The 12,948-nt window shown below is 33.4% G+C and overlaps 1 protein-coding gene across 7 annotated transcripts in view; it reads right to left on the reverse strand.

Moving 5' to 3' along the window:
* The window catches only part of LOC140801316 (intermembrane lipid transfer protein VPS13), a 62,233-nt gene extending 61,160 nt beyond the window's left edge, over positions 1 to 1,073 (reverse strand). For 5 of the 7 annotated variants that reach the window (XR_012111409.1, XR_012111410.1, XR_012111411.1 and 2 more), the window contains exons 1-2: positions 804 to 1,073; positions 282 to 359 (exon numbers count right to left, since the gene is read on the reverse strand). Coding sequence is in view for 4 of the 7 variants with exons in the window: in XM_073156355.1 (XP_073012456.1) it covers positions 282 to 359; positions 804 to 900 (175 nt within the window). In the remaining 3 variants the exon portion in view is untranslated. The remainder of the gene's footprint in view (positions 1 to 281; positions 360 to 803) is intronic. The other 2 variants (XM_073156354.1, XM_073156352.1) reach the window with 1 other exon arrangement.
* Positions 1,074 to 12,948: the final 11,875 nt, after the last annotated feature.

Below are 12,948 nucleotides of genomic sequence, written 5' to 3' on the forward strand. Positions count from 1 at the left end.
AAAGCAAGTGAGTAAACTCAGAATCAAATCTATTTCAACAAGAACAAGGCACTGTGATTTATAGTATCAATGTTGGTACAAAAGGTAACATCAAATATTATACATGAATTGAGCTCTTTGACTGCATTCCAAATTATTCAAACTTGGTAGTATATAAGGAGAATGAACATATATTATAAAGATGAAACTCATATTAAACTCTGGATTTTAAAAAGAAATGAAATAATGAATGTCTACAGGTGCACTAAAATAGGAATAAATAACAAAGAGGTAAACATTACCTGTCTTCAATGCAAAAGGTAGTTGCAAATAGTCAAAGGCTTCAAGAATTAGTTCTACATTCTCCAGTAAAATCTCCTCTGCAAAATGAGTAAAAAGTGTAATTAAAACAATATGTGTTTTGCTTCTTCTTCTTTTTTCTTTTTCTTTTTTTTCTTTTTTTTTAAGATAAGCCAAAGTCTTGCTTTAACACAACGAATGGAGGTCTCTTGCTTTAAGATAAGAGCTCCACCCATTTGATGCAAATCCACAGCTTGGATTTCATGTACATAATCAATCAAGACTATTTCTTCTTTCGAGATTAACTTTGCTGAGTCAAAAGAATTATGATGGATCATTCAAGAAACACGTGAAATCCGATTGGTAAAAATTTCAAATCGTTTACATTTATAGCATCCCCCCAAGCATACTCTAGTATCACACTTGCCTAAGCGAATCCTTTTGAAATATTTGATGGAGAACAAGATTTATCATGTGTCTAATTGGTCACTGCGAAGAGTGGCAAGGGAAGAATTCTAGCGTACCGTTCCAGATGCCGATTTTGAGCTGATCCTTCTGGATGCCCTTGACGTATCGGCCGAGGTAGCCGGCGAGCACTTGGCTCACCACTCCTTCGAACATTCCGTAGAGTACGGCAAATGCCCTAAAACTCCAAGGAGTTCGTCAGGGCTCTCATGGCGAGAGACGGAGAGTGGGGGGAATGGGGATTAAGAGAAGCTCAACGGGTGTGTGCGTGTATACGACGCGAGGGATTCGATGGGAAGACGAGGGATTAGTCGGCTACGCGCCCGATACCTTTGTGAGACAAGTTAGATTGCTCATAGACGGAGATAGCGACATATTAATAGTAGTTTCCCGATCGAATGGCAGGAAATAATTTTCATTAGAAAGAAATAATGCAACGGCTGGCGTTCTGGCATAGCCACGTGTCTTTCTAGATTCTTTATGATATTATTTTTGGGCTCATATTGTTGAATTTATTTTAACGATTTGCTATTTTTTCCGAACCTTTTGTAATTTTTAAGTTATTTATAGTTTTTTAAAGTACGCACGTAGATTTCTTTAAGTAAATTTCTTCCATAAAAAATGGTTTACAAAGTCGATCTTCTAATGAGATGTCTATTTAAAGTTTGTGGCTAATTTTTTTAAGTGACTAATTTATTTTGAAACTCAAATATAATTTATCATATCAATAAAGTAGTTAAACAGGATAGCAACTATCACCTAAGCTGTCTTCACCACATCATGGGTTCAAATATAAGCATACGTATGTAATTTTTATAAGTCATATATTCTCTTCCATTACACTTTCATTTGTTCAAATAATTAAAAATAATATTTTCATCTCAGATTCACATTTCAAGATCCAAACTTTTCATAAGAATCAAAGCAATTGATTCAATTTTACGCTCTAAATGGGGGAGAATAGGTATCTTGTGGCGATCGATCGCATTTAAAGACTAAGTCTTGTAGTGGATAAATCAGCGTATTGCGATATAGTTGGTGTTGAGATACTCAGATGCAATCCAGGTAGCCACCATATTTAGAATGTATAAAGACAAAAGAGGTAAATGTTGGATTTGTACAATTAGGGACGAAAGATAAGTTTCAATGAAATTGAATTCAATGGTGACAATATCTAATTGCTTGCTAATTCTAGTGCAAATTTTGGAGAAGTGGCCGATAGTGTTTGATGAATGAGGAAGCTAATGGGATGGAGACCGATATAAGGCAAGCTTCATAGAATGGTGGTAGAAGCAACGTTGAAATTAACGTGATGAAGATGAGGGTGATGAAGATGAAGCTGAAGAATTGGACATAGAAACTACTAGATTTAGAATAAAATACTAAATTGTTCGTTTAGCAATTTACTAAAAGAGTAAACTGCTCAAAATTTTAGAAATTTTGTAACACCTAAAAAAGAGAGCCACTATGTGGACACACGCACCACACATGCCTTCTCCTCTCCTCCCCTACATGTGGCCGCTTCTTGCCACTATGCAGGCTAGGCACCCCTTATGCACGTAATCGACACATTACACCGATGTGATATGTGGAGGTGTGGCCAACCTCGAGTCGAGCACTCCATTAACTCCTTTTTTATTTTTAATTCTCCTTTCTCTCCACTCTCCATTGGTTACGGATATCTCTCCTTGAGTTCTTTCTCTCTTTTTCCCTCTAATATTTTGTTATTGTCATGGCCAGAGTTTGAGAATCACTCTACCATCTTATTCGTCAATGAGCCCCCATTTCTCTCTCCTTCCTATATTTGATGGTGTCGACTTGTATGAGTGTTTTCAATCGCTCAAGTTGTGTGCTTGATTTTGTTGGCTAGTGAGTTTCAATCAATAACCTTTGAGCTCTATGAACTTATTGGATTGGAGCACTATGGCTTGGAGCTCTATGATCATTGATGATACCTAGGTGAGCCAATCTATATTAGTGAAGCTAGCACTAGGTTGAACTTTGAGTTCTCTCGCCATTGTCCTTAGTGAACCCTAATAACCCCCTATCGTGTAGACCCTCCTCTACATGGCTCCTCACTATGTCATCTCTCCCCTTCCATATCATCTCAGCCACCTCATCTTTTTTCCTTCTACTTTCTCACCTTGTTGATTGTCATCAAATGTTTGTTAGACCTCGTCGTTTTGTGAGCTCTTTCTTTGGCAACCCTTCCCTCTTCCCTTCTCTTTGTTGGTCATCCAACATCGTGGGTCGTCGATGTCTCCCCTCCTCCCCCTTCTTGCTTTGTGAATTTTCATGTCCTATCTCCTTAGAATGGATTAAGTTCGAACTCGAGCCTAAGTAGGCTGGGCTAGGTTTGGCTAGCCCGAGCCCATACATTTTAGGACTAGTATCTTGTAGCCTATTATAATTTTTTTATTGGGTCATTTAATGTCCATAATCAAATTTATGAGTTTGTTGGTAACAAAGTTATTGCTGTAGATCTTCCTAGTACGAGCATGAATCCCGAAGCATACTAGGTTTAGAGTGGAGCCTTTTTGTCACCGAAAAAAAATAGAGATTCAAGGCAATTGGATTATTCTCTTTACTAATCATTAATGTTAATATATGGTGATAAACTTTTATAAAAAATGACCTTATGCAAGGAATCGTATAATTTATAAATGACTACAAATAGTTGAGAGAGTATAATTTTACTCGTGATTATTTAAATTATTGTACATTCATTGTAGTATTTATAGTAATAGTGCATAATTATTTCACAGTAATGATTATGTTGTGGTTACAATCTCAAAATCCTTACATGGGTATGCGTGATATCTTTGAATTGCTAGGTAGCTTGAATATTATTTTTGGAGTATATGCAAGTGCACTAGTCAAAGCCCAATGTGTTGATCTCCTTTTAGACGGGAGTTTTGTTACTTCTGTTAAAAGATTATTTTTCTCATCTACCTGTTGATATTCTGATAAATGCTGATATATATTGATGATATCTTACTAATGCAGTAGCATGTCACTATCATATGTGCACTATCTTGAGATGTTTGATCTCTATGTCTTAATAGTACTTTGCATAGGTTAAAGGGCAGGGAGAAATAATAGGGTCATGCTTGAGGTCCTAGTGTGTGAATCCCAAATAATCAAACATGTCTTTGTCAAGCTTAGACGGATGATTATACTTTTGATAGACAATAATCAAACCCATTGGAGATAAGGTTGGAGGTATGAGGGTGGGATGATTTAGACTTAGTGGTACCCAATACTGTTAAAAACCAAATCTAAAATGATCTAGATGTAAGAAAATTATAATATTTTTATTTACAGCCCCCTGAGTTAGAATTCTAATAGCTTTAGTTTAATGTGAATCGAAGGTTGAGGTGGAAAGTTAAAATTAAAATATTGGATAAAGGTTAGAACTAGACAGATTGGTAATTATTCAACGTTACGGCTGTCGTCGAAGGGTGGCAAATGGCCAATGGTGGTATTGGATGATCACAAGGTAGGGTGGCTCATGAAAGTAATAGTGGCTATGGGTTGGATGTAGAATTAGAATTCTAAGTTAGGTCTACTCTTAAGAAAATAAACGGCTATGATTAATTTACTTCTACTCTTAGATTATCTTACTATTACTCCTAAGATAAAGCTAAAACATAAATTTTTAATTCTTCGTTGGATGCTTGGATGATTTAAACAAAGCAATCTAACCCTTTTATATATAGAGATCGGGTACAATGAGTACTACTCCGACTAATCCTAAAAGTTTATACGATTCGAACTAGAATTTGTCTTATAAACTTATATGGCTTAATTGGACTTGCCTTTTGAATCTTGTATTACTTAATTAGACTTTGCCTTAAAAATTTACATAATAGATAAACATAAGTTAATTAAAACATGAATAATTTGATCCATCAAACTCAATGTCCTCATGATGCGATCCGACTTGACCTGGTTGGTTCGTATCAAATGGGCATAGAGTAAGAGCGCATTTTTAAGCGGTATGCTCATAATTTTCGTTGTATGCAATGATCTCACAATGGCCGTGATAATGAAGATGAGGATATGAGCTTGTAAACTAAGATTCTTAGTCTACAGTGGTGGACGACTAGTCAACTATTTGTTGGGTGATAAACAAATAATTTTACCACTAGTGTCTACCCTCTCTCTTGGCGATGCTTATTTGAGTTAAGTACGGGTGTATTGTGGGTCAGGTGTTGGTTATTATACTCTCTCTGAAAGATTATATCATTCGTACTCTTCTCCCTATCAAAAGTGATAGTAATATATTATTTCTCAAATATCACATCGAGTGTACTCTTTTTTCTCTCTTAAAATTCATCATATTGTACTCTCCTTTCTCTATTTATTTCTTTTGTTCGCACTGGAAAGAAATTTATCCACACAAATATGCCCGTAATTAAGTACGCATAGATACGCAATAAATTTTTTCCAAAATGAGAGGAAATATGTCTGAACTGCATGAAAAAAAATCCCGCATTACCTATAAAAGTCTATATTACATTTAAATATGTAAGAAAATTTATCTATAATGCAAAAAGTATGTTTGCATTGCATAACAAAAAGCTTACATTGCATATATAAGTATGCATTATATTTAAATATACAAAAAATATATATAAGTTTATATTATATTTAAATATGTAAGAAAATTTATCAATAGTGCGTAATAAAAAGGTTGTAGTGCATATATAAGTCTGCACTATATTTAAATATGCAAAAAAAATATTCATGGTGTAAGAAAATATGTCTACACTAAATGATTAAAAGCCTGCACTACCTATATAAGTATGTATTATATTTAAATATGCAAAAAAAATTTTGTCCACCATGTCGTGGTACATGGAATTCTATTTTGTAAGGATCTACAAATAATTATTGGAGGAGACAAATTAGAGCACCAGTATTGGGAGGTTTATAGTAAAGTGATGATGACTCCTATTAAAAATTTAATTTGTACTTCTAGATCTATAAAAATGAGAGATGTTGTTGGACAAATTATTGCATTGGCTGCTTATCTTTTATGTCATGATTTCTTTTCTCACATTTGTCATATAACTTTAACTTATATTTTAATGCTATTTTAACCTCTTGAAAGCTATTTACTTTTATATAAATTATTTTTTATAGATTAAAGATATTGAGAAGTGAAGTAATATTTTGCTTATTCAAGATCTAAGAAGATGGAGTTAAAGCATGATAGTTGATAATAAAAAAAAAAAACTTTTATTTTAACTTCTATATGATGGTGAATAAACATATGATTGTTTGATTTTTTTCTTTAATATTTAGATGATTGATTTACAAGGGTGATTAATTAGTTAATACATGACTTTTTGTTATTTTGGTAATCCAATTCATTTCTCTTATATGTTTTGTGTGTAGAATTAGTTAATTGTCGCGATAAATTTATAAATTAGCTCACAACTTCTCCTATTTGAAAGTCTTCTGTCGATATTTGCAATTTTTTTATAATTTATTTTGTGACAAATATGTAATATCAATAATATAATAACCTAAACTCTAAAAGAAATTATGCTTAGGTATGATGTGATCGACCATGCTGTGGTTGGCCTTTTGCCCTTGCATGGCTATAGTGGAGGTGTCATGCACCCCTACCGAATGCCGTTAGTCAACATTGTGGTGACATGTGGAGGTGGCTTGGGATTGAGCCCACCAACCACTCTATTGTGGCCACACGGCCACCCGCCCTCCCCCTCTCTCTCTCTCTCCAATTTATTCTCTCTCATGTTCTCGACTTCTCTCTCTCTCTTCCTCTAGTTTTGCCGCGAGCCTCAGATTGCTAGAAAGAGCCATCGCCGACTAAATTCAATAAATTAATTTAGTGATGCCATGATTAGCAAATACATATAATATAATTTTTATATTCTGTTTAGTTATATATAATTACTATAGAGATTAATCTAGTGGATTCTAAGTAACAATATATTAGATATTATATTCATATACATACATATATATATATATATATTGTAAATTAAGTAAGTACGTTTTAATCCAAATAAGTCTACATGTACATATATATATATATAGGTAGTTATATTAATCTATAAAATATTAATATGAATCGAATAATAGATAGATTTCTAAACCTTGGATAATGACTTCATTATATACATAAAATTAATAATTAATAAAAATTACTATAAAATGAGATTGATGATCGATTATAAATCAAATAAGATATTTATGGTGAATTAATAATATGTAATTACAATGAGATATTATCTTTTAATTGGGTTAATTATAATTAGTAAAAAGACTAATGTTATATATCATAAACAATTTCAGATCCCAACCTCCTTTTCAAGATCACAATGACCTTTCTAACAAGGACTGATTATCGATGTAGTAAATATAAAAAGTGATTATTTGGTAATTACAATTACATGAAATAGTCTTACTTCGTAGAGAATCTTCCCATATTAGGATATATTATGTATTTATATATATACATTTTGCTTTGTCTTACAACACAATTATATGATCATATATATAGAGATAATTCAAATGCGCATATTTCTACCATTCATTTATTAGGTTGTTCTCGGGCATGAGTATACAGATGATTTAGAAATGATTAGAAATTGATCTTATACATAATTTATTGGTCGAGTTGATTTATAGCATGAGTAAGCATGTGATATATATATGATTGGAGGCTACATTGTATCATATTTTCTTTCAGTTTTTTACCACCTAAATCTACGATAGATATGACTTATTATAGTACTGGATAAATAGATATAATTTATCATGTATAAAAAAATTATAATAATATATGTATATATGATATGGTTGTTGGAACGGTATCTGATCTAAACTGATACTAGATATACTCTTAGCATAAGACAGAGTATGTGGTGGCTATCTCTTGATCATTGTTGTTATATATCATATATTATTATATTTGATGATATTATATTATGATTTCGTCATAAGAAATATATTTGGTTGAGAATATAATATACTCATTCGTGAAATAATGCTAATTATATTTACACATGTTATGGATGATATATATATAGACTCATACATAACATCATACTCTTTTCTTATTCATATTATCTGGTATATGATTTATTCTCTATTTGATATTATTAATTTGGAGTAAGATTTACTCATTAAGCCTTTAGCTTATGACCTCTTTATTTTTTATTCCTGAAAACCCAAGTAATAGATTTAGTGGAATACTCCATCAGAAATCTTGCCAACGATTGAGTAGAGTGTTGTTAGTATTGTAGCACATGTTGTGTGAGCTCGTGGCGCGCACGTGATTGGGACTAGGTGTTACATATCACTAAATATTTTTTTCAATATCTCTAAATGATAATAAAATGTATTTATGTTGGGCAAATTATTTTTCCCACAATTGCATTTGCTAGTGAAGATTTTATTGTCAACATTTTTCAAAATATTGACAAAACTATATTTGTTGATATTAGTAATTCTCTGTAATAGTTTTATAAATGTTGGTTGTAGTGAACTTTTGACACTTACATAGTATCATTAAATACGTTTTCCAACTGATATAAATGTTGAGAAAGATTTTAAAATCCCAACTTTTATAAATATTTCTAATTTTTTTTGCCATCATTTATAATGAGCAGGAAATATATATACAGCTATGTTTATAAATATCGATAAACAAACCTTCATTAGTATTTGATAATAAGCGTTAGCAAACAAAATTACTTGATGCCACATTTAATGCCATTCTTATACTTGTAGGGAAAAGTATAGTGATCATCTGAAAAGATATTATTGTAATTCATAATTCATGGTTATTACTTAGTTCACATTTATTAAACATAATTCATAGTTATTAGATATAATTTTGAATATAATACATGGTTATTTTACATCTTATGTAAATAGATGTGTGTAAGAGAAAATATTTATTATTATCGTCTCCCTAAGAAAATAATAAAATAATAATATATTTATAGTAAAATCTAAATATATTAAATGCATCACAACGAGTTTGATAAAAGGACGTATGTCATATATATTAGTTAAATCATTTATACATATGTCATATACAACTTCATATTTATCTAGGATATTAAAAAGGGCCAGACGAGGACGATTTTCTTTCTTTTATCTTTCAATATCAGCATAGACCTAGTTAAACATTTAAAATGTCCTTTCTTATTTCAATATTACTACAGACCTAGTAAAATAGTCAGAATGTTATTTCTTGTTCTCCAAGACGACAATTGTCATGCGCAATTACTCCTAAACTTATTAAGAAACTCATTCCACGACGACCTAATTTCTTTCATTATTATATAGGAATCAGTATTGCTTCAGTGTGGAAGAGAAAAACATAATATACTATATTCAAATTGTGTATACTAATAGGAGTAGCAATTCTAATGTCTTAATGAGGATTTAGGTTCCAATATGGGAGCAGTGGTTAGAGTAAGCATAGGCTTATAACATTCGATGCATATCACATCATCAATCATTTATATATACATAGACTATGATCTACTCCGAATGAGATATAAAAATGCATCCTCTCGCATACTACTCAGATTAAATCACATAGATTTTTAACCTTCTAAATACTACTAATGAATAGGTATACCCATATGATAGGAGTAAGTGTGTATAGATATTAATTTGGAAGTATTAGTTGGTTGCAATTTGACATGAGTTGGTTTAAGCAAACGGTCAAATTTGCACCAAATTACGCAATCAATGATCTGAAAATCCTCTTATTGTGATTTTAGATATGATTAAAGTCATCAGATGCAGATGATCAATGTCGTATGTCGTATGTCATATTTTTCTTTAGCATTTAAGGACGTTTAGAGAAATATGTTATTTAAAAAAAGACCGAACGTATTTTCACCTAACAATTCCTCATTCAAGAAGCCTAACAATACCGACCCAATCCCAGTAGCTTCCTAAGTCATTCAACGTGCTCCTAGTCTACATGGTGAGAGTCCAAGAACTTTCTTGCCCCATCTAGATCCCTCCTACCTCCCCTACAAAAGGCCCAAACAACTCCCCTCATTTCCCACAACTAATAAGGAAAAAAAAAAATTAAATCTCGATATGGATAAGCTCTTGGCAATGCTGATCCTTAGCTCCAATCTTGTAGACTTCTCTAGTTCTTAGTTAGATATCTCATGGCTAAGGAAGGGGAAGGAGCGCAAGAGGATTAGAGGAAGGGTAGTAATAGAGATGGGGAGAAGGAGGATACTATGAAGAGTTCCCATCAACAGCGAGCTAGGTCACGGTTTGCGTCGGAGTTCGATGGGATTAACTGCTTTGCGACAATAATCTCACACTGAGGAGGACTATCATTGTCTTCCCTAATTTTTTGATTCAATTATATGTATTCATAGAATGTTTTGTTGGGTTTGTATATGATTTCTCTATGAGAATTTGATTGTGACTATTGACCATTGTTGTGTATATAGAGTTTTTGATTGAAAAACAATGAGAAAGAAAGTTTTGTTTAGCTTCTTGTTTATATAAAACAAATGTCTATGCTAGCATAATCCTGTGAATGATAGTTTGAATATTGATGGCTTTGGCTTGGCAGACTTAGTTTAGTAGTTCAGTAGTATATTGCGTTTAGTTCAAAGCAATAACTCGACAACACGATGTCTTAGAGTTTCAATTAGACAACTTAGTATATTAGTTAGACAAAACATATCTTTTGCATTAGCGGAGGGTTCAATAACGCGATGACTTAGAGTTTCAATTGGACAACTTAGTATATTAGTTTAACTTAATGGGATAAAAAATACCTTTTGTATTATCGGAGGGTTGGCCTTTTACTAGGCAATATTTAGTATTCTAGCTCATGCATGATAAAAAAATATATTTGTTACCATTAACGGATACTTAGACTTGTCCTGAGATGAGGATTGAGGATAAAATAATCTCTAAACTCTGCTCTCAGCTTTACCTAAAATTAATTATGTAGTAGTTTTTAACATATAAATTGAATGAATAATTAGTGAAAAGACATGTAGAAAGTTTTACATAATAAAAAGTGTCAATGTTTTAGAAATAATAATAATAATAATAATTATTATTATTATTATTATAACAATTCAAATGTAATTATCCTTAATTAAGAACAAATGCAAATGCTGTAAGGAAGACTTCCTTTTGACAATGATTGATGGAATGATAGTAGAAGCCTCAGAGATATCTAAAAGCTTTATATTATATATTAAAGTTCAGGAAAATTTATATATAACACCTATAGATAAGTGAATTATGGTTTAAACCCAATATTTATTACTTTACTGTTTATAAATTGAATCCCACCTTATGGACATCATTACATATGTCATCCAATCATATAAAGCTTAGCATATGGGTTGCTCGATGGAAATATAAAATCATATAAAGATGAGATTTTCTACGTTGGGAACTTGGCAGCATTGTCACTTTCCATCGACGGATGGTGCGAGATCAAGATGAGGTGTTAAGGAGATTCAAGATGCGCTTAGTGGCTGACCAATTTTGAATGAAGCAAGTTTATGACCAGCGGCACCAAGAGAGGACATTCTCGATTGGAGATTGGGTCATCAGCTCTAACCATATTAGCAAAGCTTGGTTAGACCTATTCCTAATTAGAAGTTGGCTCCAAAATTCTATGGATCTTATCAGGTGATCGATTGGATTGGACCCGTGGCATACCGTCTAGACTTACTTGAGGAGGCACGGATACATCCAATTTTTCATGTCTCAAGCCTTAAAGCTCGAGTTCCCTCTGCTGAGCTAATTCGAGCTATTCCACTCGATCCAATAAGGGTTGATCCGGATGAGTCAGAAGCTGAACCGAGTACCCCTATTCCAGTTCAGATCCTAGCCAGACGACACACTCAAGTCCAGGACGAGTGGGTGATAGAGATTTTGGTAGAGTGGCATGGAAGAACAGTGGACAAGGCGACTTGGATGCCCGAATCCAACTTCATGGACCGCTATTCAGATTTGACACCTTAAGGGCAAGGTGAATGAAAGTGTAGTGGAGTAATATGACTTGTCAGATTGGATCCACTCGCGATATTGGGTTCATTGGGATGAGCCTATCTATCTAGTTTGATTTTTGCTTGAGATAATAAAGCTTTTTACTAGGGGCGTTCAAACTCCAAAGACCGAGTTAGAACAGGCCATGCGAATGTCTGCACGCGTTCACAAAAATAAAAAACTTGATTTGCGCGTTCAAACGACCATGAGCCCGTTCGAATGCCTGCATGCATTCGCAACGACAGAGAATGGTAATCACGCGTTTGAACGCGATAGGGGCACGTTCGAACATATCGCAGCGAGAATTGTTGGTTTATTAGGGTTTTAATTTGGTTGTTGGGTCACAAGGGTGAACCTCTATATATATGTGGAGAAAATATTAATTAGAGTTTATTTGATAATGGGATCGACATTGTTGCCCTTATCTCCCTCCTTCTTGCTCTAGCCATTGGCGCCCTCTCCCGCCTCCTTTCTTCCACTGCCCAAGTCCTTGGTTGGCTTCCTCTAACCCCTAATCCCCTCTTCTACAGTAACTTCTCTCCCTTCACACTAAAAGAGCTCTCCTAGTACCTATCTAGCCATTGAAGGACTAACAAGCTAGGGTTCATCCGACCTTCAGTCACTATTCGGCCGATATCTCAAGATCTAGCCTAATCCTTTTATATATAGACGTCGGGTATAATGAGTCATACTAGGATTAGTTCTAATATGACTCAAATTAGGACTTACTTTAAATGCTTACTTGACTTAACTAGACTTGTCTTAAGTGCTTATTTGAATCAATTAGACATGTTTTATGAGTTTATATGACTTATGAAAGGGCTTACATAAACATAAATTAATTAAACGATAAATAAACTCGATCCATTGAACCCTAATGTCCTCATAATGTGATCTAACCTGACCTGGTTCACATCACTAGTCAACAAACTCCTTGTGGTAATGTTAGAGAACACAATGATAACAACAGGCAAGGATGCTAAAGCAAAGGTAATCGGGTGATGCAGGCGGCTGCAAAGGCTAGGGGCGGTGATAGAGGAGAGGGGGGGAATAAGGGCGGGGGAATAGGACAATGACAAACGAGTAATGGAAGTGATACAATGTAATAGATTGGCAAGAAAAAGAAAAAGGAAATGAAGTAGAGAGAAGAGAGAAAGGAAGTGA

This window comes from Typha latifolia, chromosome 14, assembly GCF_019914945.1.
Source record: "Typha latifolia isolate L0001 chromosome 14, TyphaL0001v2, whole genome shotgun sequence".
NCBI lineage: Eukaryota > Viridiplantae > Streptophyta > Magnoliopsida > Poales > Typhaceae > Typha > Typha latifolia.